Source organism: Lepus europaeus, chromosome X, assembly GCF_033115175.1.
Source record: "Lepus europaeus isolate LE1 chromosome X, mLepTim1.pri, whole genome shotgun sequence".
Classification (NCBI taxonomy): Eukaryota; Metazoa; Chordata; class Mammalia; order Lagomorpha; family Leporidae; genus Lepus; species Lepus europaeus.
Window position 1 is genome coordinate 2,762,862 of NC_084850.1, and position 21,445 is coordinate 2,784,306.

A 21,445-nucleotide genomic window follows, 5' to 3' on the forward strand; every position below is an offset into this window, starting at 1 on the left:
CTCTACCAATGCCTTCCAAACACTAGCGTCTTCCTGTTGTTCCGGCCAAGTACTCCACTTGGCCTCCCATCGTCATACGGAAGACTGAGCTAAAACAATTTCAGTCTGTGTGTCTGGGGTTCAGGGAAGTGCACTGGGGGCTTCCTGGGCTTTAAGGAAAACCCTGACATCTCTTCCTTCATTCAGAGCCTTTTGCTCTTATCACTTTCCTATATTAGTGTCCTAGGTACGAAGTCCTTCAAGGCAAAAATATGAAAAGTAAAAATGGCACTGATATGATGACCTCTTGCCCAGAGCCCAGTCTCAGGCAGCTGCAGCTTCAAACCCAAGTGAGTGCGCCAGCCAGCTCGGTCTTCCAGGCAGCTGCAACTTCCTCTCGGCTTGCTAGTGAACCTTCTGGACCTGTAAACAATTCTTCGTTCTCCTGGCAGCAACTTGGTACTGAGGTCATCCCTGGAGGCTCAGGGCCCTCCCCAGTCAGAGAGGAAGAGGAAGAGGGACTAGCAGAGCCCTCCTTTCCTTAAAGAGACAGGAAAGACAGGCAGATGGACACAGTGGTAAACTGTGGACATCGTGGCAATTAGCAGGGAGCTGGATCACAAGAGGGGCAGCCAGAACATGAACTAACTTAGCCCCTATAGGATGCCAGCATCACAAGTGGTGGCTTTACCCACTACACCACAACACCAGCTCCTCCAGTTCTCGATTTCCAATGTAGACCCACCTTCATTCAATTTGGCTGTCTTGACTCAAGACTGACCATATGCTGGGCTCTGGGAATAAGGACAAGGCTCCTGTTCTCCTAGATCACATGCAGTAGTAGGTAGACAGGAAGGAAGTCCCTGGGCCTGTGGGGACAGCACAGAGAATTGTCTGTGTGGCAGCCATGCCCCCAAACCTGTCATACTTAGCCTCACTGTGAGTGTCCTGGGCGCTCACTAGAGCCTTGTCAACCTATGGGGTCGAGGCCAGAGGGAGCCGTGGTGCAATCGTTTCCCCCAGCCCCTGCAGCCAGTGCCTGCACTGTTCCAGGGACAGCTGTGTACCTCCTGTGGGGCCCCATCAACAGCAATGTCTTCCCTGCACTGGATAGAAACTGGTGTATGGAAACTGGGGCCAGCTCCTGCAGAAGCAGGTTTAAGACGCTAACAGAAAGCCACAGCCTTGCCTTAGAGACCAGCAGGCAGCACACACTTACCAAAATGCTAAGTGAAGCCTGAGAAACCCAGTCCTCAGCCCAAGCAGCCAGAGGTCATCCTGCTGCATCTCTGGGTCCTTTCTGAACAGCACCTGAATGGTGCCCCTGGAGAAGGGGGCTGGCTCATGCCATGATGCTGAGAGTTTAGAGTAACCATTGCTGGTTGGTTGCCCAAGAGGTAACTCAAGACAGAGAGGAGGGGCAAAGTGCAGCAGCCAAGAGTCCCAGGCCGGCAGAAGGGGCAGCTCCCTCTTGGTGTAGCCAACTGCAGTCCCTGCCTGTTCCTGCCTCTTTTCTGATCCCCAGGAAGGGGGTTGGGCAAGGTGTCCTCACAGAACCTTCCGCTTTGGATGGAAATGCATCTGCTTTCAATTGCTTCCATGCCCAGTGCTTGAACTCTGAAGTATATGTGAAAACCAGGAGAATCAGAGCCCAAAGCAAAAGGCCAACAATGATGAAGAGGTGGAAAAAGTGGTGCAAAGTCTCAAATGTGGATTAGCTTGAAAATATAAACAGCAGCTGCCCCACTGAACTACAAGAAGATTCTGGAGGAGAGGAGAAAAGAAGGCCAAGGTGACAAGCACAGCTATGAGAAGCTGCACGTTGTTTTCAAACAAGAAGCTCTTGACAAAGTGCTCCCAATTATGAAAGTGAATACTCCTGCGAGTATCCACCACTTTAAGGTGGAAATACTAGATTCAATCACTGATTCAATGACAAACCCGGCTCTCCTTATTAACAACTTAGGATCCTTGCTAGACCAAGAAGAGGTTCCAGGAAGGAGCTGACTCAAGAGAGTTCTAGAAAATATTCTTCAACTTCTATTATACTCTGACCTGTATTTCACTCTGGGAAGGCAGAAGCCAGCAAACGTGTTTTACCTCAACATCCTGCCGGCAAGCATTGTGCACCAGGGAGGGTAGAGAGGTGCAGAATGCTGGCTCTGCAATTCTCCTGTCCTTTCCCCCACTGTGGGGTGTGAGAACCAGATCCTCACTTACAGAGAGTCTTCCGAAAGTCCTTGGAAATCTATATTATGAAAAAAAAATCTTTGCATGGTTTCCCGTTTTTAGTTTTTGAAAATTTCATTAATGTGCACTATTGTACATTCTGTGGGGTACAGCACAAAGCTTCCATACATACATTCAGTGTAACTTCATCAAATCAGTTACTCTTTCCATTTCTTTATCTTTGCTTGTGCTTGGAGTCTACCAGCTCCTCTTTCCCAATTCATCAGAAAGTACATGATACGCTATTGTGAGCTATGCTCCGTGTAGTGGAACACTAGAACGTATTACTGCGATCTGACTGCATTTTCGAACCTGTGATCAAACTCCCTCTTTGCCCCCACCCTTCCCATTCGCTACTAATCAATACTCTAAGTTCAAATTGCCGATTTTCTTTTAACCTCTGCAAAGAGAGAACATGCAGGCTGTGTCTTAATGTGTTTGGCTTGTTTAACTTAATATAATCACCTCCAGTTGCATCCATTTTGCTGCAAATCTCAGAATTTCATTCTTCTTACTGCTGAATAGTCTTCCATTATGCATATACGCCATATTTATGCTGATTCAATTTCTTGGCTATTGTGAATATTTCAGTAAATCTGGGAGTGCTGATGTACCTTCCATAAACTGAGTTCATTTCCTTTGTATATTTGTCTAAAAGTGGAATAGTTGAGTCATATGTGTATCTATTTTTAGGCTTTTGAGTAACTTATCTTTTAATTCCACTTCCACAAACTTTTTGAAGTACCCTCATATTATCTGTGTGACACTCTGTAATGCATTTGGCCTCTCTGTGCCTCAGTGAGCCCACCCGGAAAATGTGGAGCACTCAGTACTTAGCCCAGAGTTAATGCTGGAAGCATGCAAACTGCTAGAATGTTTACACAGCCCACATGCATTCCTGCTGGTTCCAAAGGATGACCTGTCCATGCTCCTAGCAAGGCTCTGCCCTCCCCCACTGCCTGACACTTAGGCTACAGTTCCAGTTCTTTCCTGGGTCCTCAGCTTCTCCCCCTTGCCTGCATGGTTCTCTTTAGCATTTAAACACCTTTCTATCTTCCTTAGTCCTAGGAGACCAGCACCGTGACTCATGTGAAAACCAACTATCCTCCCTTGGCATCTTGTCTTGTGCTACTGTCCTTTCTCAACTCCTTAAAAGTGTTGCCTCCTTCTTGTACGCTTTCTCTACTTTTTCACCTCCCAATATCCTCTTACTCATGATACTCTGGCTTCTTCAGTAATTATTCAACTTAAACTGTCCCTTGTCAAGGTCACTAGTGATCTCCTGATGGCTCAATCCAATGAACCCACTTAAGTCATTGCTGTGGTTTGAGTAGGATTATGACTCCAGAACTCACACTGGTAGTGAAGTTCCAAAGTCATGGATTCGAGGTAGTAAGATGGTAGAGCCCTAATTCAATTGCAGAGTCTAGAAAGTGGGCTTAGTGAAAGGTCCTTGGGTCGCTGGGACATGCCTTTGAAAGGCAATTCTCACAAGAGCATTGACTATAAAGTCCCAGTAAGCCCCAACTCTCCTCTCTGCTTCCTGGAACACCATATGATCCTCTCTCTGCACAACGTCTACCCTCACAGAGGCAAAATCAATACAATTGCCTGATCCTGGGATGTGAACCTCCAAGAACATGAGCAAAAGAAGCCCCTGTGTTCATTAGTAGCCCGTCTTCGGTATTTCATTATAGTGCTAAAAAGCTCACTAATCAAGACATCAACTTTCTGGAAGCACTTTATAGCATTGTTCACGCTCTCCTTTCAGAAACACTTTCCTCCTTTGGTTTCCAGGACTGCAGAATCTTACAGTTCTGCCTCTGCCTGTCGAGCCTCTCTCCTGAAGTCCTCTGGTCTGCAGTTGTGTCTTCTTTTATTGTATGTTCAGAAACTCAAGCAACTCTGATCTCTCTCACACCAGCCTAATCCTCCTTCTTCAGCTCCACTCAAACAACACACTCAACATGTCCTTAAATAAGCCTGTGATGTTTTCCGCTCCTTAACCTGCTGATCCAAAGATCCTTAACTTGATTCAAAGATCCCCTTGCAGAGGAATCAACTGAGTTACTGGGGAACAAGACAGATCTCTGACATTCCCTGGACCTAAGGGCTCAGACTCTTTCCAATCTCATTTTGCCCCTTACACTAGCCTGGCTTCTCCCGTTTCCCTAACATGATGTGCTGGCTGAATTACAGGCTGTGCCCATGCCCCCAGCTTGCCCTCACCCTCTGAAAGCAATCCAAGAGCCTTGGCCCTGGAGATGGTGACCTTATGGAATAGTGAGAGGATTAGAAAAGGTAGTCCAGTCCCAAGGGATACTTTGAAAGCCTAGGACATCGTTGTATATTAGCATACTGGCCTGGGCTAACCTTAAGCCTTAAGCCACTGCCTAAAAAAGGTTATGTCTGGCAAAAGAGCCTAAAGTTCAAGACCCATGTTCAGGACACAACCCCATCTATGTGCTGAGGTCTGCTTGAAGGAATTTCATTTTTATTCCCCAGCATCCCCAAAGGTTTCACATCACTCAGCTAAGCCAGCCGGGGACAGAAATGAAACCCAAGGCTTCTGGCTGCCATCCCTGGCATTTGGCCTCTGTGCTCAATCCTCTATGGAAGCCCTGAATTTCACTGCCATTGTTCCATCACTATCAGGGGTTTCCCCTATTAAAGAGCAGATTAATTGCATTACAAATTGTGCCAGCAGTTTCCCATGGCTGAATCTGGCTCTGCACAGTGGTGAGGGCATCGGTGCCCTCTGTACGGTCCCTGACCTTTGCCACCCTCGGAATTCAGGTGAACTCGCCAGGGCAAGGACTGAGTGCTGTGTCCCATCTGCATAGAGCACAGCACACAGTCTCCCTACCACCCTTCCCGCCCCCTCCCCCCGCTTGGAAACCAAGCAAGGCATCCTTCTAGAAAGGGATACTTCTGTTAGTAACCAAGGATCAGGTAACAGGGAAGTTGCTAACCTTGACTGGGGACAGATCTTCCCAATCTCATCCCAGGGAAGGAGGGGAGGAGGTCAGGAGATCATCTTACACAAGGTGGGGGCCAACCTCCACACTTCCTGCTTCTAAACTGGTTTGGACTGTTTCCTTATCTATAGTCCGAGTCACAGTCAGCAGCCCCCATGGAAGTGTTGGAGTCAGCAGAGATCCAAGGAGGACTAGGACAGGATGCAAGTGGAGGTCATTTGCTCTTTATTGTTATTCATTACCCTTTTGTACATAAAGAGACAAAATTGAACAACTACACTCAACAATTGTAAAAAGAGAGCAAGAAAACATGATAGGAGACGAAGAGAGACACAGAGGGAGACACACACACACACAGAGGTCAGAAGCAAGTTCGCTGGTTGCCCCCAGGCTCCAGTGGAATCCAGACATATTACTGAATGCACAGATTTCGCAGCTGACATGAGTCAACACAGGAACACAGGTACGGTTTAAAGTGGTACCAAAATCAATCCAGTTCACAGTAATCATTTCTATAAGCTCAGCTGCACATATCAGCGTTTCCACTGTCACAAAGTCACAATCGCAGAGTGAAAGAGCAAGTGTCTTCAAGCCTGGGAAAGTGGCATCTGTGAGGGGAGACACTGGGAGGCAGAAGCAGCTGGGGATTTGTTCCAGTCCTGGGTATCTGCGTTAATGCTCAGGCTGGGGACGGCGAAAGGGCAGGCACTGTGCAGTGGTCAGATATCAGGACAACGAAACAACTGTTGAGGCATCGAGTGTGAGGGGTCGTGCTGTTTGGATGTCTTTGTCAGGGAACTCTGGCTGGAGAGAGGCTTGTTGCCCAGATCGTGTGAAAAGAAAAGCTCAAATAGTTGGGGGCAAATGCTGGGAGCGGCCAGTCTGACAGCGAAGCATCTGCTTAACAGAAGAGTTAGAAAGATTATTTGGACTTGCACTCAGGTTCACAAACTCCATTACTCGGAAGATGAACACAGAAGGAGAACGAAAGGCTTCATCATCCAGCATCGCATGATGGAGAGAGAACAAGTGATCACCCTGTACAGGGAAGGAGCCTTACGTATGAAAATTGCTGAACCCCAAGCTGAAGGCACGGTGAAGGGATCCTTAATACCTTGCGCCTTTTCTGTGAAAAGGGTACTCATTACAAACTGGATTCCTCTGACATAGGACACCCTGAAATTGACTGAAAGGGAGGCTCTTGGAACCATTTTTATGCAGTGAAATTTTCAGTTGATCTCAATTGTGATTTTCTCTACGTTCTCAATCAGTGGCCTTCAAATGGCTGGGCTTTTACTGTCGTTGCAAGCAGGCTGGTTGCAGTACATCTAAATTAGCTAACGATACTGATGAGGATTGGCAGAGCTCAGTGGGGAGGATGTGCTTGGTGGTGAACCGGCGAAGTCCGGAAGCGGAGCTCGACTGCTCCTCAGACTGAGAAGCGGCCCGCTGCCCAGCTCTCCACCTCAGCCTTGGCTGAGAGTAGACACAGACGGAGGCTCAGGGAATCCAAGAGTCTCTCTCCATCACCTCTCTTTCTCGGACAAAAGACTCGTGGAGAGGCAGTGTTGATTGTTTTCCTTCTCCTGGGATGCTATGTGGTGATCAAAAATCCACTGAGAGAAGGGAAGCATCTGGCTCCAACTACTTAACAAAAAGACACTTTCTGTCCCCAATCCCTCGTATTTGGGCTACCAGAAAGCCAATGTCTATTTTCCGCAGCACCCTAAAGAATTCACACTAATGGCTGTGCAGGGGAGTGCACTCACCAGGCACCTGTGCACCCCACTCTTTCTCTTGTGCTTTCGTCTTGGAAATCCAAGGCAATGGGGGAGCAGGGCAGGGATAGGATTGCAATTGTTGTTTTAAAAAATCCTAAAAAGTTTTTGGTTGAAAACAAGCAACGGTCACCTTTCAGGGAATTTTCTAAAAACTTTTTCTTCTTTTTAAATGAAAACCACCTAAATAACTAGCCTCGCCATTCTCAGAGTCATTAGTCACACATCGTTACACACACACACACACACACACACGGCCTAGGAGTGCTCGGATTTCCTTCAGCTGCCGACACCCACAGAACAAGAGCTGAAGCCTGAGGACTCGTGCCAGAAGGATGTGTGAGTGGGGGTCCCAACAGGCCCGGGGCCACAGGATGGAGCTGCTTCATCTTCTTCCAGAGGCAGCAACTTTGGGCGCTCCAGCAAGCTCATCTCAGCATTTCTCTTTGCTCAGGGCCCTGTCATCAGGCTGCCCAGTCCTGGGAGGTGACATCCTTCTCTGCAGACCGGATTCCTCCTATTGTTTCAGATAAGCAACGAGGAAAGGCAACGTGCACACATGTCTCACACACACACACGTCTGAAAACAACAAAAATGTGCCTCCTGAAGAGTTAGCATTGTATCAAATCGACATCCATACAAAGACAGAGTTTGAAAAGATATGTACAGGGCATTTGTAAAAGCCAAACGTGCACCGCGAGGAGTTATGCCCATTGTGTACTGTGTGGTCTGTTTTCTACACTATGATGCAAAACCCACCCCGGAGACCACAGCACAACCCCATCTGGAAGAATGCTGGGAAGCACCTGGACTGGAGACCACAGGCCTTGAAGAACTGTCTCGAGCTCTCTGCAAGGCCCATCCTGAGTCCTTAAAGGACATGGGCTGCCCTTTCCAGGTCAGTTCCCAGGCTTCTGCTGTCTCGCATCATCACCCAGCTTCAAAGTACTGGTCAACTCGGTAGGAAAGAAAGAGCTCTTGGCATATACTCCTTTTGTCTCTGGTCAGTGGGACCCAAGTCCAGCTCTCTGCCCCCTGGGGAAAAGGTACATTGGAGTAAGCCCCTCCTCCCGCACTTGGTTACACTCAGGCACCTGTTTGAGAAAACACTGGGAGAGTCAGGCTGCCCCCCAGTTTCCAGCTTCCCCAGAGCCTCCAACATGGCCAAATGGCTTGGCCACAGCCTCCATCACAGAAAACAGCAGAGGCCCTCTGGGCCCAAAATCCCTTTGTGAGGAAAAACAGGGAAGGAAAGAGGAACAAAGGAAATGTGGAATGCCTCCCCAGCCTCAGGGAGATTTCTGGGGAGAGGGCAGAGGGAACAGAAAGGGCCAACTGGCAGGAAGCTACGTCTCCAGATCCAGACTCAATATCCGGGGCATATGACAGCATCGTCTCCGACTGGTCTCCTATAATGCCTGCATTTCTAGAAGAATCTTCCTAAGGGGAAATGCCACTGGCCCCCTGGTGCTTTAAGAACTTCGTGGGCGTTAGCTCAGTCACCTCCAACGCTCCTGTGAGGTAGGGGGAAGGATGGAAAATCCCAGGCGCAGGGCTAAGAAAACAAGCCTTCTGACGGGGAATGCATCCTGGGATCAGTCGCCAGCACTGGACGGGCCCTGGAAGTCATCTGTGGCCTCAAAGCAGGGCTGCACTCAAGGAACGAGTGCTGATGTCTGCCTTGACAAGCTGTCTGGACAGAAAGGAGCCTGTCGACACAGTGCCTTTTAAACCCCTGTGGCTGCCAGCGACCCAGGTTGTGCACTCTTTGGGATCCCACCAAAATTTGCTACATTTTTTAAAGCACCACAGAGGAAACGTGGTTTAGCGGTGAGGCTGGGAGGATGGAAGTAGGGGTGAGGGGGCGGCAACAACAGTGTCTTTTGCTTGGTCTTTGACAGTGAAAGTCCAGATCTCCTCTGCCCCACTGCTGTCCAAAGCCTCTCTGAAAATAGACCAGCACCAGGGTCCTTAACCAAGAAATTGTTAGAAAGGGACACTTTGGAATATTCTCCCCAGGTGGCACCATCATTCAAAAGAAAAACCATCTATCTAAAGTTCAACAAACCTACTCACAAAAAGGAAAGTGTCCTAAAAGTTCAAAGCCAGAGAGCAGAGCGCCAAGAAGGCCAAGTTCATTGGTTTAATGGTCCTATGGATGATCAACTGCAGGAGAAAACGGCAGATCTCTGTCCCAGCCCATATACCCACCACTTGGGGGCCAGGGTCTCCACTGACAGGGTCCAAAACATCACTTTGCTCCATGATGGAGTGCCTCACGGCCGTGAGTGGGCCAATGCCTGTGGGTAGTGGTTTTAGCACAACTCGTACACAGCTCTGGAGAGCCAGGGTTTGTGGAGGGGCACACACATGAGAAACAGAATGCCCAAGTCTTCGTGGACCCTTGGTCAAGGTGGAGGAGGGGAGCTCCGGCTCCTGCCCCCTGCTCCTCACCCCTCACACCCTCTGATCCTCCTGTCAGGTTGCTCCCCCACACTCTTTTCCACCTGGTCAGGAGTATGTGGAGGGAAAAGGCAGCCTGAGAGCTGTGCAACTGATCCCCCTGGGCCCCTTGGGAATGGCCCAGGCAGGATGGGTTAGGTCTATGGTGTTTCTCATTTGTCTGTTACTCCTTGCTTTGTTTGTTGCTCAGTCCTTGCCCATGTCCTCACCACATAAGCAAGGGCAGAAAGCACAACACTGGAGGAGAAGGGCAGCTGAAGGGCTACGTGTCACCCCAAGGGCCCAGAACCCGTGAGTTGCCAGCCAGTCACACAGCCCCACAGTCCCCACACCCGAGCCACTGTCGATACAATGAGGTGATTCCTTTGGCATAAGGGAAGTCAGTCCCCAGTGGGAGCACAGAATGGTGGGGGCTCGGGCAGCTTCTGGAAGAGCTGGGCTGCCAGGTCTGAAGCTCTTTCTGAGGGTGGGAGTGGGCTTTGACTCATACATGTTCCCCAGCCCCGATTCTCCCCACCTGTCTCTGACTGACTTCCTAAAAATCCACGGTTAGGGAATTATTTGGCAACAAGGAGGCTAAGGCTGTTTTGTGGTGGCACAGTCTTTAAAAAGTTCAGAAGGAAACAGGAGGCCAGGACGCACGTCCCACTACTTGTCTGCGCCAGGGCTGGCGGCCACTATCTCCTCGTACTTGGGGGGCGGGTCGCTGTAAGAGACACTGGCCTCCTCACTGCTGCCCTCCTGAGGCGCAGTCACCTCCTCGTAGGACGGGGGAGGGGTGGCACTGGACAGTCTGGAGAGAGAAAGCTCAGGGAGGTAGAGGGTGCTCTCAAGGCGGACTGTGGTTCTGCCCCCGCGACTGGGCGCCAGCACCACCTGTGGGCTGCTGCCTGCCTCGCGGTGCCCCGAGGACTCCCCCTGGCCATGCACAGTGCCCCGGTACACCATGACCCGGGGGAGGCTGTGCCCAGCGCGACTGGCCAGGTACCGGTTCTGAGCATACGAGGGGTGATGGCGGGTCGCCTTCTGCAGCTGGCACCTCCAGATGATGAACAAGGCAATGACGATGAGCAGCGCCACCCCCAGAAGTGGCACCACCACGTACATGGCGTCTGAGCTCTGCGAGGGGTCTCGCACTGAGTAGACTGCATTGGGGTACCCTTTCCAGAACTCCATCTGTGAAACAAGAAGGAAAGGTCACTGGCACTCGGGCAAGAGGGATGCAGTGCCTGTCACCAAAAGCTCACTGTCCCAACTGAACTCAGAGGCCGCTTCCCATCCTGGCTCTGTGAGTGACCTCAGTGGACCATCAGAGAGGCTGTGGACACGCCCCCCAGGAGCCTCAGGCTGTGGGACTGGAAGGACTTTGCCCCCCGCCCTCCCACCTCCCCACACACCCGCTTCCGCTTCCGCTAGTCTCCCGCCCCAGGTGACTTCCTTGCTTCCAACTCCTCCAAGGAAGCAGGGCCAACTCCGCTTCTTGCTCGGGCTCCTCCCCCTCCCAGCTTCCAGCCCCAGGGTGGTACATGCCGTTTTCTCTTTGTTCTCAAACACCTCCTTGACCTCCTCGTAGCTGCAGATCTCTTCCATGCACTCCCGCTCAATGGTGCCCTGGCGCAGCTCCTCCAGGAACTCGTTGGCACGAGGGAAGCGCTTCAGGACCGAGTGGGCGTTCCTGGCCTCCAGAAACACTGCGGAGAGAGCTACCCTGAGACCCGGCATGCGCACGTGCCCAGGCCCTCCCGCAAACCTTCCTGGCTCAGGCACTAAAGTATAACTGTGGAGGGAAACAAGGCAAAGTGAGCAAGTAAGATACCAGGGCCCCTGACCAAAGGACAGGGCGAGCCCTTTGCAAAAGGGACAGAGGGCATCAAATGATTCCTCTCTAGACTGCCCTGGCCCCAACAAGGCTCACATCCCTGGCAGCTGGGAAGGAATCTAGAAGCAACTAAGAAGGAAGCACACGTCACACAAGAGCAAGAATGAGGGCTGTGAGCCCCATCCCCACCCGGGAGTTATGACCGATACCTTCTGCATCACCATGAAAAGAGAAAGCCGGAGCCCTTGTTGTGAGAATCTAGTCCTCTTTGAGGGTGAGGCTGCTGGGAGTAATTACTCTACCAGGGTGACGTCCCTCCACCTGAACTGGCCACCTGTGCCAGCAGGTCACCTGGAATCAGTAGTCCCTCTTGAGACAGCCTAGTGCAGAGCCAAGCTGGGGCAGAGCAGGGGAATTGCACGCACAGATCCCCCTGAGAAACAGTCATTGACTGTACCTATAGCGATTTATTCCAAAAGGAGAAATTCAGCTGTGATCAGGCTGACTGGCATGGGCCTGAGCTGACACATTTGCTCCTGGTATTCCCCTAGAAGAGGGACTTCCTGTCTGTGCTGACAGGCAGCAACCCTGCTTGTGCCCCTTGGCCTGTCAGTTTAGTATGTCTCTTAGAGGCCTGGCTAGATACTTATCCACTGGTGAGCATACTTTGCAGGAAGCAACTGTGCGATGTTGAAAAGTGAAACTGCTTCTCAGCCAATTAGACAATGGCTCCTGGGCCTACCCAGGGACAGGAAAGCAGGAAAGGCATTTCCCACGAGCCCCTGGGCATGGCCCGCCACCACTCTGCCTGGGCCTGGAATAACTCACCTGCCATGTTGCTGCCTCAGCTCCAGCGTCTCACCTGCCTGGCAAAGACAAAAGCAGAGCTGCAGTGAAATCACAGCCAGAACTGCACAGCGCCCTCCTGGTCCTGGCTTGGTCAGCAGGTCAAAGCAGAACCCTATGAAGTGTGGCCTCCTCTGGAGAGCCCACTCGCAAGCTCCTACTGCTTCCCATGCTCGCTCCTGGAGGCCCAGCCAACAGCTCTTCAAAAAGAAAACTGCCACAGTCTGAGGGTCCCTCTTCCTCGCGCCCCTCGATAAACCTTGGCACCTTTGCACTGGAGAGGACTTCAGAGGCAGACAAGGAAACGAAGGCCACAGAGATGGGGACTGAAGCAAGATTAAGGAACGCAACAGTGACGGGACAGGACCTGAATTAGGAACCGATTTTGATCACAGTTGCAAATCCCCGATAACAACAAGCACGTTCCTTCAAAACCAAGATGCAACACAGCAACAACCACCATTTCAAGTGTCACAGCCTGGCTGGGACTGGCCTACAATGATCTGTGCTAGACACCCGTCCGGCAAGGTCAGGCCCTGCACGCAATCACAGCCACGGTCTTCACGCTGAAGACCAGACACATACATGAGGCCCTGATTCAGATGACCCATTGTGTTCATCTGCACCAGACAAGCAGGCAAGCTACCCAAAAGCTTCCGGAACCAGGCACATCTCCTTTCTTTGCACTAGAGACCAGTGTAGTAGAGTACCAAGGCAAGAATTTCGGTGATCAAAACTGAGCCACTAACTAGAAGACGTGCCTCTAATGTGAGGTACTAGCCAAAAGTCTTTCTCCTATAAGGAGCTATCCAGCCAGTACATAAGCCATGGGCACAACTCACAGCTCCTCCTGCTCCTGCCCTGCCCACAGCACACACTCCCACTCATACACGTATTCCAGAGTGCTGGCCAAGCCGTCCACATCTGTGAGCAATCACCCCACTGCTCCCCTCCCCAAGCAGAAGCGCTGGCTGTATGACTAACGGGATGCAACATACGTGAGCTTGTGTAACCCATTGTGCTGCCCTTTTGCCTCCATTGCCAGAAAGTTCCGTCTTGACACAGTCAAGCCCCGGCACCCAGGCAGGCAGCCCAGCTGTTTAAGCACATCTGTTTCTCTCTTGTGATGTGCTATATAGTGTTCTATTTAGGTCTTCAGAGACTTCTTTGCACACTTATGATTTCTAATCCTTTTGGCAAACAGGTAAGCTACACATCACAAATAAATGTAAAACTCAAGGGAAAATGGCAGATGGAAATGCCATGTCAAGAGGCCTTCTCTTCTGCATGCTGCCATAAAACTCCCACACTATCAACATGTGAGTCTGTTCCCAGATGAGCCTGCCATTTTGAGAAAAGTGGCTCTTTTTAAGAGCAAAGATGGAATGTTGTCTAAAATTTCTGCTTTCTTATGGGTCTCAGGTCCACGTGGGTATGAGTATAATATGCTTAAGAGAAAGGTTTTTGACAGAAGAGCAATGGAGCTGGTGAGTCAATGTTTGAAAAAAGAATGAGTTAAGGTTTTACTAATGAGGGAAGATAGAACAATATGGTTGATTGTTTATGGAAGATAACTGCAATGTTTTTTTGTAATTATGTGGAGAAATCACTGAATAGCTTAACGCCTCTTGTTCCAAACACATCTGACTTCAGTGCATGCACACCCACCCTCACAGCAGCAAATGTCACCTGCAGAAGCCATCAGTTCATTAAGCTTCACCCCAGCCAGGAACTCCCCAAACAGCTCAGGGAGCATTGCCCACTCCATGAGCAATTCTGTAGCCACCGTCGCTGCTGCTGCTGCTGCTGCAGCCTGCCTTTCGGCCTCCTCCCCTTCCCTCCCCAAAATTTAGCGCCTGCTTCTTCCCCTATAAATACACCATCAATAGGCAGTTACTATGGCAACAGGGAGGAAGCGTGAGGGCTCCACGACAGAGAATGCTGCTGCAGTCACGCATGTCTATGTCCCTCCTGCCCCTGGTGGCTACTGTAAGGCTGAATGTTTAACCCCCTCCCCACAGGAACACAGCTGAATCCCGCCAGCCTGGAAAAAGGAAGGAAGGCAGGGAAGTGGCCACCACAAAGACTCTCCTTAACCCCACCCCAGGCGAAGCTTCTGAACCACAGCGCTCTGGGACACAGCTCCCAGAATCTCTCGCACAGCACCTGGTGTCCTGAGACGTGACCGCCAACCCCCTGCCCCCCAAGTCCTAGCCCTTTTTTATTTCCATCATTCAGAACTGATAGCCAGGAAAGGGTTCTGTGATCTCCAAATCTAATGACTCATCGACCCACCCAGCGACATGGCAACTCCCAAATTATGCGCAAACTCCCAAACTCCGGGGCCTCCTTGTCCCCCTCCACCCAATGCCAGTCTTGCAAGCGCCTGTCCTCACCCACCTTTGCCCAATACAAGCGCCCTGGCCAAGAACTACTTCTGGCCCAGCAACACACTCTTCTCCCGGGACTGCTCAACACCCCCACCGCCTTGGCCCGACTGGGCCTCCAGAACCCACCGCTACCCCACCCCCAACAGTGCCCCGCACCCAACTCGGTAACCCTGGACACCAAACCGTGCCCTCGGGGCTGGGGCACCCAATCCAAACGGCCTCACCGTTCTCCGGGCCCAGGAACGGCCGCCCTGTTTGCGCACGCAGCCCGCCACCTCGCTGCTGCGCCTCTTCCAGCAGGGCCCCTGTCCCCGCCCACCTGCTCCCCGTCGGCCAAGCCCCCGGCCCAGCCCAGCCGTCTCCTCCCTCTCTCCCTCCCCGCCCCCCTGCTCTCCAGCAGCCCCGGGTGCCCAGTCGCCCGCCCGGACAGGGCCAAAGTGCGCCCGGAGCCCCCGCCCTTCGCAGTCTGGCGCCCAGGCCCTGTGCATTACCTCGGTAACCCCCTGCCTGCCCCTGCTGTCCTCTAGGGGTTCCGCCGCTGCCCACCCCCCAACCCCGCCGCGAGGGGCAGGTTTGGCCTCGCGCCCCGCGCCTCGCGCGCCACCCTGGAGCGCCACGACCACCGTGCCCCGATCGCCAGGCCGCGATCGTCGCGATGCACCGAGCTGCGGTGTTAGGGAGAGAAAGGAGGGATGGGGGCGACAACAGCAGGCCGGGGTGGGGGGGGGTAGGGAGGGCGGGCTAGCAAGCTGGGCCGGAGGGGCGGCAGCGCGCACTAAGCACCGCGCGCCCGCGCCCCACTCCGCCAGCGCCGCCCCTGCCCCCGCCCGTGCGACCGGGGGGCGGGGCCTGGCCGGCGGGACTGGGGCGCATCAGGGACCCTGGGCCATTGCGTGGGCCCTTGACAGACCTGGCGTACCGGCCGGCTCTGGCGGCTGCGCCCAAGGCCAGCGCGCCAGGCGTCCCCGCTCAGCCCAACCCCCCTCTTATTCCCCACTCCGGCTTACCTGCCATTCGGACTGGCGGGGCGCCAGCCAAGAAGAGAGAGGCCAGAGCCAGCAACCTAGCCCCGCCTTGCCGGGCTGCGCTGGTCCCTCAGAGAAAGGGCCAGTCGAGTCCGAGGTCCGCCAGACTAGGTGACCTTGACTTCCTCACGTACCTTCCCCCCCCCCTCACCTGGGACGGCAGGCTTCTGTCCCATTAAAATCTGAGAAATGGGGAGAATCCTGCTTCCTTGGCAGGCCTGCAGCGACCTGGAGAAGGAAATGAGTTTGGGAAAGCCTAAGGGGCAGAAAGGACGGAGTGGAAGGAATCTTATGGGCTAGCCAAGAGCGCTAGGTGGGGGGCGCCCCCCTGGACGTCACGCTGTGTAAGGCTCAGAGAGACCTCACTAGCCCGGGAAGGAGCACAGGACAAGATCAAGTGCTAAGACATAGGGCAGGTGATTCCAAGGGAGCTCAGAGTCTGGATCTAGGAAAACTACTGGGGAAAGGGAGCTCCGGCGCTGTGCTGCATTTTCAGGGCTCTTTTGTGTTCTCTGCACCCGTACAGCACCCTAGTCCTCCCTCACCCCTCCTCCCCCAGCCCAAACAGACGTGGTGCTTGATGGGAATGAGCCTCAGGAGGCATCCTGGGAACTACCCGTAACCCTATCCCAGGCAGAGAAATACCAACCTGCCCTGCCAGCTGTGGGAGATGGATGGGGGCAGTCCTCCATTACCCCAAGCTCTCTTTCCCGGCAGCTCCTGAAACTGACCAGGTGGCTGAGCTCCCCTGTCCTACCCTCCTGTTCATTCCCCTTCCTCTTACCACACGTTCCCTTTCTCTCCCACCTGCTCTTAGGAGTCCTTCCCCAGCTTGCTTGAACTTCCATGGTTGCAGGGGTCTTTCTTGCCCTTGACTGACCCTCTGCTGCTCTCCTGCCATTGAAGGCAGCAAGGGCCAGACCTTGTGGGAAGGTTCCAGAGGGGGAAAAAAATCACCTGGAAATGAGAATGGGACCCTTTGGTGCCCAAAGAATTGTGTATGTTTTGAAGGAAACTCAGTTCAGGGGGAGAGAGTTGGGGCCATGGTTGGTGAAGAAAGCTATTTGGTCTCTTCAGGAACTAACCTCCTGAGAGGCATGGCCCGCCAGCATGTTCTCATCCAGAGCTCATCCATGGTCCCCCTGTGCATCCAACTGTGGAAAATGTACCACTTCCAGTGTGTGCACAAGGACCTAAACTTCCTGCACCCTGACTTGAGCTTCTGGCTCCAGTGACACCAGCCTACTTTAGTTCCCTCAGTGCCTGGAATGCCTTTCCTCCCACTGGGGCACTTGTATTCATTTTTCCCACAAAATGCAGATGACATGTCTGCTATGAGACATTGTGGGCTCCTCCACCCACCCAAGTTGACCATTCCATTCTCAGCTCCAGCTACAGAGACTATCAGTGTGGAGCCTCTGTGGGTGGCAAGGGAAGGGAACAATGAAGAGTAGCTGTCACTCTTGGTGCCACCACAGTTCAGTTCGGCGATCTTCAGCAAGTGACTTAATTTCTCTGTGCCTCAGTGTTCTTATCTACGAAATGGGAATGATGCTATGATGCCTGCCTTAACAGGTTAAGAGAGTCAATGAGATAATTGTGTAGCATTTGCCTGGTACTTAAGTGTGAGCTTCATATACATCAGCCTTGGCCTGCATCCAAGAGCATATTGTTCATCTGATGACTCACTGACTTTGTACATTGTCTCCTGTCCCAAGGCCAGGAACCTTGACTCTTCCTGTGTCCCTGGCAGCCAGCACCGAGCCTCATGCTCAGCAGGCACTCCTCCACTAGATCTTTGTAGAGCCGAGGCAACAGGCAATGTGCTGAAGTGAGGAACTGCAGCGAGGGTCACCCATCAATGTACCACCAAGATGTTGTTCCCAACACCAAGGGCAGCTCTTGCCCTTGATTCCTCCTGTAGGAAGCCTGAGTCTTGGGGCATGAGCTTCTTCCAGATTCTTTCTCTGCCTCGGAAGAGTCTCTCACTCCCCTCAGGAGGGCTCCAGGCACTCCCAGAGAGTGGCATGGGACAACTGCAGCCCTCTGTCCCTCCCACCGTTTGAGTTTAGGTCTTGCTCTGAACAGTGTCCCCTTGTACAAGAATGAGAAGTTTGACCACTGGCTCCATTGTTTAGGGCAGGAACTGGGCAACAGGCTTCCCTTTTCCAACAAATTGCAATAGTCACTTTAGCTCCTCATAATCTAAATGCAGGAGAGAGGTCCCGCTCTTCCTAGCAAAGTTCACTCTCTCTTGTCACCTCCACCACATCCAACAGTCACCCTCCTCTTACCCCTGCATTGGAGATCTTGCCCAACACAGCTTGGTGCATAAAAATCACTCCAGTTTTCTGAGTACCTATGTAAAATGATTGGGGGTGGGCACTTCTAGAAAAGAATTTATAGCATAATTGCTTAATTTTTTTCTTTTTTAATATTTATATTGTTTCTTTGGAAAGGCAGAGTTACAAAGAGGCAGAGGCTTGGGAGGCGGGAGAGGTCTTCCATCTGCTGGTTCACTCCCCAAATGGCTGCAACAGCTGGAGCGGAGCCATTCTGAAGACAGAGTCCAGGAGCTTCTTCTGGTCTCCCATGCAGGTGCAGGGGCCCAAACTTGTGCCATCTTCCACTGCTTGCCCAGGCCATAGCAGAGACCTGGATTGGAAGTGGAGCAGCTGGGGCTCCAACTGTTGCCATACAGAATGCCAGCACTGCAGGCAGTGTTTTTACCCACCACACCACAGCTCCACCCTCAAATTTTTTTTGAAGATGGCAAAAGGTAGCTCATACTTCAGTAAAAATTCTCAATACAAGGCAGGAAAACAGACCTTCCAAGCTGAACTTGACCTAACTTCTAACCCATCTCCATTTCTGACCCAGATGACATGTGGCAGAGCCAGCTGTGTGGATGTGTGACCAGTGGAGGCAGATAATCCATATGCATAGAAGGGCTCCACATACGGGGCATAAGGTTTTGTTGTGCCATCTTGAAGTTCTTAATACTTTTGGAACAGGAGACCTTTCATTTTCATTTTGTGTTGGGCCCACAAAGTATGTACGTAATTCCTATCCATGATGTCCCCAGCTTCCCTGATCACTCCTCTGGCTCCTGTCTTGTTCCCCTCTGCAAGCACTGGAAAGCCCTTCTTTCCCCATACCCGGACTACACCAATTCCATCAGCTTCCTCCACATTGCCTCTCCTCTACTCCTTCCCTACACTTCATCCTTTGGATGAGATGAATGCTCTCTCCCAGTCTCAGCCATTCCAAGAGTTTCACTCTCTCCCTAACATGCATTCACTCCAGAACTGAATCCTTCTCTGAGTTCTACTCATAGCCATAGGTCCTCGAGGAGTCTCACTCCTTCCCTGAACTTACACATTGATCATTACTCCAGTAAGAGTCTGGCACCATCTCTGCATACTGATTAAGAAACTAATCAGGTGTTTTTAGCTCAATTGTGTACTCCAAAATCTGTATGGTGAAGCCCTAATTCCCAGGACCTCAGAATGTGATTTTACTTGGAGACAGGATCTTTAAAGAGACAGCCAAGATAAAATGAAGTCATACCGGTGGGCTGTAATTCAACAAGACTGGTATCCTTTGAAGTAGAGGTCATTAGGACACAGACATATTTAGAGGAATCACCTTGTGAGGACACAGGGAGAAGACAATCATCTGTGAGCTAAGGAAAGAGTCCTGAGAAGGAACCAAACTTGGAAAAAACATGAATCTCACACTTCTAGTCTCCGTAACCACAGGATAATTCATCTCTACTGTTTAAGACACTTGATTTGTGGTCCTTTGCCATGACAGCCCAAACAAATGGATATTTCAAGTATTTATTCAGTGGCATTATGCCCTATTCTAGGGCCTGGAGCTACAAAAGCCAACAAATCGAACAGGACTCCTACCCCCCATGGATATTAAACAAAAACCAAGAAGTCAAAAATACAGGAAAGGGGATGGTTTGGTGCTATGAAGAAAAATGGGGCGGAGATTTTCAATAGGGTGGTCAGGGGAGACACTGCTGAGACGATGGCATGTGACTGAAAACATGAAGAAGGGAAGGGCCATCCTGTTCCAGGTGCAAAGATGCACAGATGCAACAGCCCTAGATGCAGAGGCATGTCCAGCCTCTGGACAGAGAGTCAACAAGGCGGGAGACTGGTAGGCGATAAGGTAGCAGAAGTCAAGATGAGGGCATCAGCGATCGTACTAGGGCCTTGCATGCCATTGTAAGAACTTCAGCTATTAAGGTGATGTGGAGAGACGCTGAGGACTCTGAGACAAAGAGTAGTGTGACCTGATTTCTATTTTAATGGAAATGGAAATAAGGCTGACTGCTTCATAAGAATATATTTCCAGGGTGGGAAGCTGGAAGACTATTTAGGGGATTCTTGAAATAACTCAGGTGAGAGACAATAGTGGCTTACAGTTCGGGTTTGATGACAATTTGGAGCCTGGCTGGGACAGCAGTCCAGGATGGCTATCAGGTTTTTAGTCAGAGGAACAGAAAGAATGGAGGTACCTTAACTGACATGAGGAAGACAAGAGTAGACTGGCTTATAGAAGGGTGTCTGAAATTCAGGAGTAACATCAGAGTTGAGGATATAACCGGAGAATAAGTAGCATTCAGTAGGTATTGAAAATCATGAGACTGGATGGGATCGCCAAGATAGTCAATGCAGAGAGAGAAATGTAGCCCCAGAACTAAGCTCAGGGAAGGAGTGACTGGTAAGGTAAGAGGGAAACCAAAGGAATGGGGAGGGAACTCAGGAAAGTGCAGCAAGGAAACAGTGAGTCCTGTGGACTGGGAAAGTAAGATGAGAACAAAGAGCTGACTATTGTGTTCGTCAGTGTGGGAGTCCTGAGTGACCTAACAAGAGCAATTTCCAGGGAAACATGAGAGACAAAAGCAAATCAGAGTGTTTTCCATCAAGAGTATCATAAGAATCACTGAAAACAGTGAGTAATGACTGACAACTCTGTTGAGTTTTACTATAAAGAAGAGAGAAATGCAAGGGTGTCAGGAATACGAGGGGACAATATATAAGGTTTATTTTTAAAAACACAGCATAAATTAAAGCATGGTAACATATTTATGCTCATGAGCCAGGAAACGGGAAGACTAGTGATGCAGGAGAGAGAGGCAGATAGATGAGAGAGGCGATGATGGAGCTTGTAAAAGTTCTCAGCTAAACAAGAATCCAGGCTACGAGCTGGGAGGGCGAAAGGCATGTTTTGGTCTGAGGGGAGAAGGTTTGACGTAGTCTTCGGTGAGATGGAAGGTACATGCAGCATGACTGTTGTACTGTGGTAAGGGCCCAGTGCAAGCAAAGCATGCAGGTACAGACCCAGAGTAGACAGAGACTTGGTTTTCAGGAGGGCTAGGTTAGTTCTTAAAAGATTCGTTTATTTATTTTGAAAGTCAGAATTATAGACAGAGAGGGAAACACCAAGGGAGAGAGAGATTTTCTATTCACTGGTTCACTCCCCAGATAGCCATGACAGCTGGCCAAAGCCAGGAGCCAGGAGCTTCGTTCAGGTCTCCCACAAGGGTGGTAGGGGCCAAAACACTGGGAAAGCAGCAGAGGATTGTTCAAGTGCTTGGGCCCCTGCTACTCATGTGGGAGACCTGGACGAAGCTCCTGGCTCCTGGCTTAGGCCTGGGCCAGCCCAGGTCATTGCATTGTGGGTATTTGGGGAGTGAACCAGTGGATGGAAGCCCTGTCTGTCTATCTGTCTGTCTGTCTGTCTCTCTCTCGGTACTTCTTACTTTCAAATAAATAAATCATTTTTAAACAACAACAAAAAAAGAAATTATGGTGAGGTTGTGGTTACAGATGTCAACACGGCCTTAGCACAGGGTCACAGAAATTGGTGGCTGGGGTAGAGAGGAGGACAAGAGCATTGGTGGGGAGAAGGTCAAGGGAA

General features: G+C 51.2%; 1 protein-coding gene across 2 annotated transcripts; it reads right to left on the reverse strand.

The window, feature by feature from the left end:
* Positions 1 to 8,838: 8,838 nt before the first annotated feature.
* Positions 8,839 to 14,780, reverse strand: PRRG3 (proline rich and Gla domain 3). 2 transcript variants are annotated; one of them, XM_062184149.1, is made up of 4 exons: positions 14,708 to 14,780; positions 12,076 to 12,113; positions 10,959 to 11,119; positions 8,839 to 10,604 (listed from the first exon to the last, which is right to left on the reverse strand). In XM_062184149.1, the coding sequence occupies exons 2-4, from the start codon at positions 12,080 to 12,082 to the stop codon at positions 10,077 to 10,079; spliced, it is 696 nt and encodes a 231-aa protein (XP_062040133.1). In that variant the 5' UTR covers positions 12,083 to 12,113; positions 14,708 to 14,780; the 3' UTR covers positions 8,839 to 10,076. The 2 variants fall into 2 exon arrangements, with proteins under 2 accessions (XP_062040133.1, XP_062040134.1); XM_062184150.1 differs by having other exon boundaries at positions 12,076 to 12,109; positions 14,708 to 14,753.
* Between the last annotated feature and the right edge of the window lie 6,665 nt (positions 14,781 to 21,445).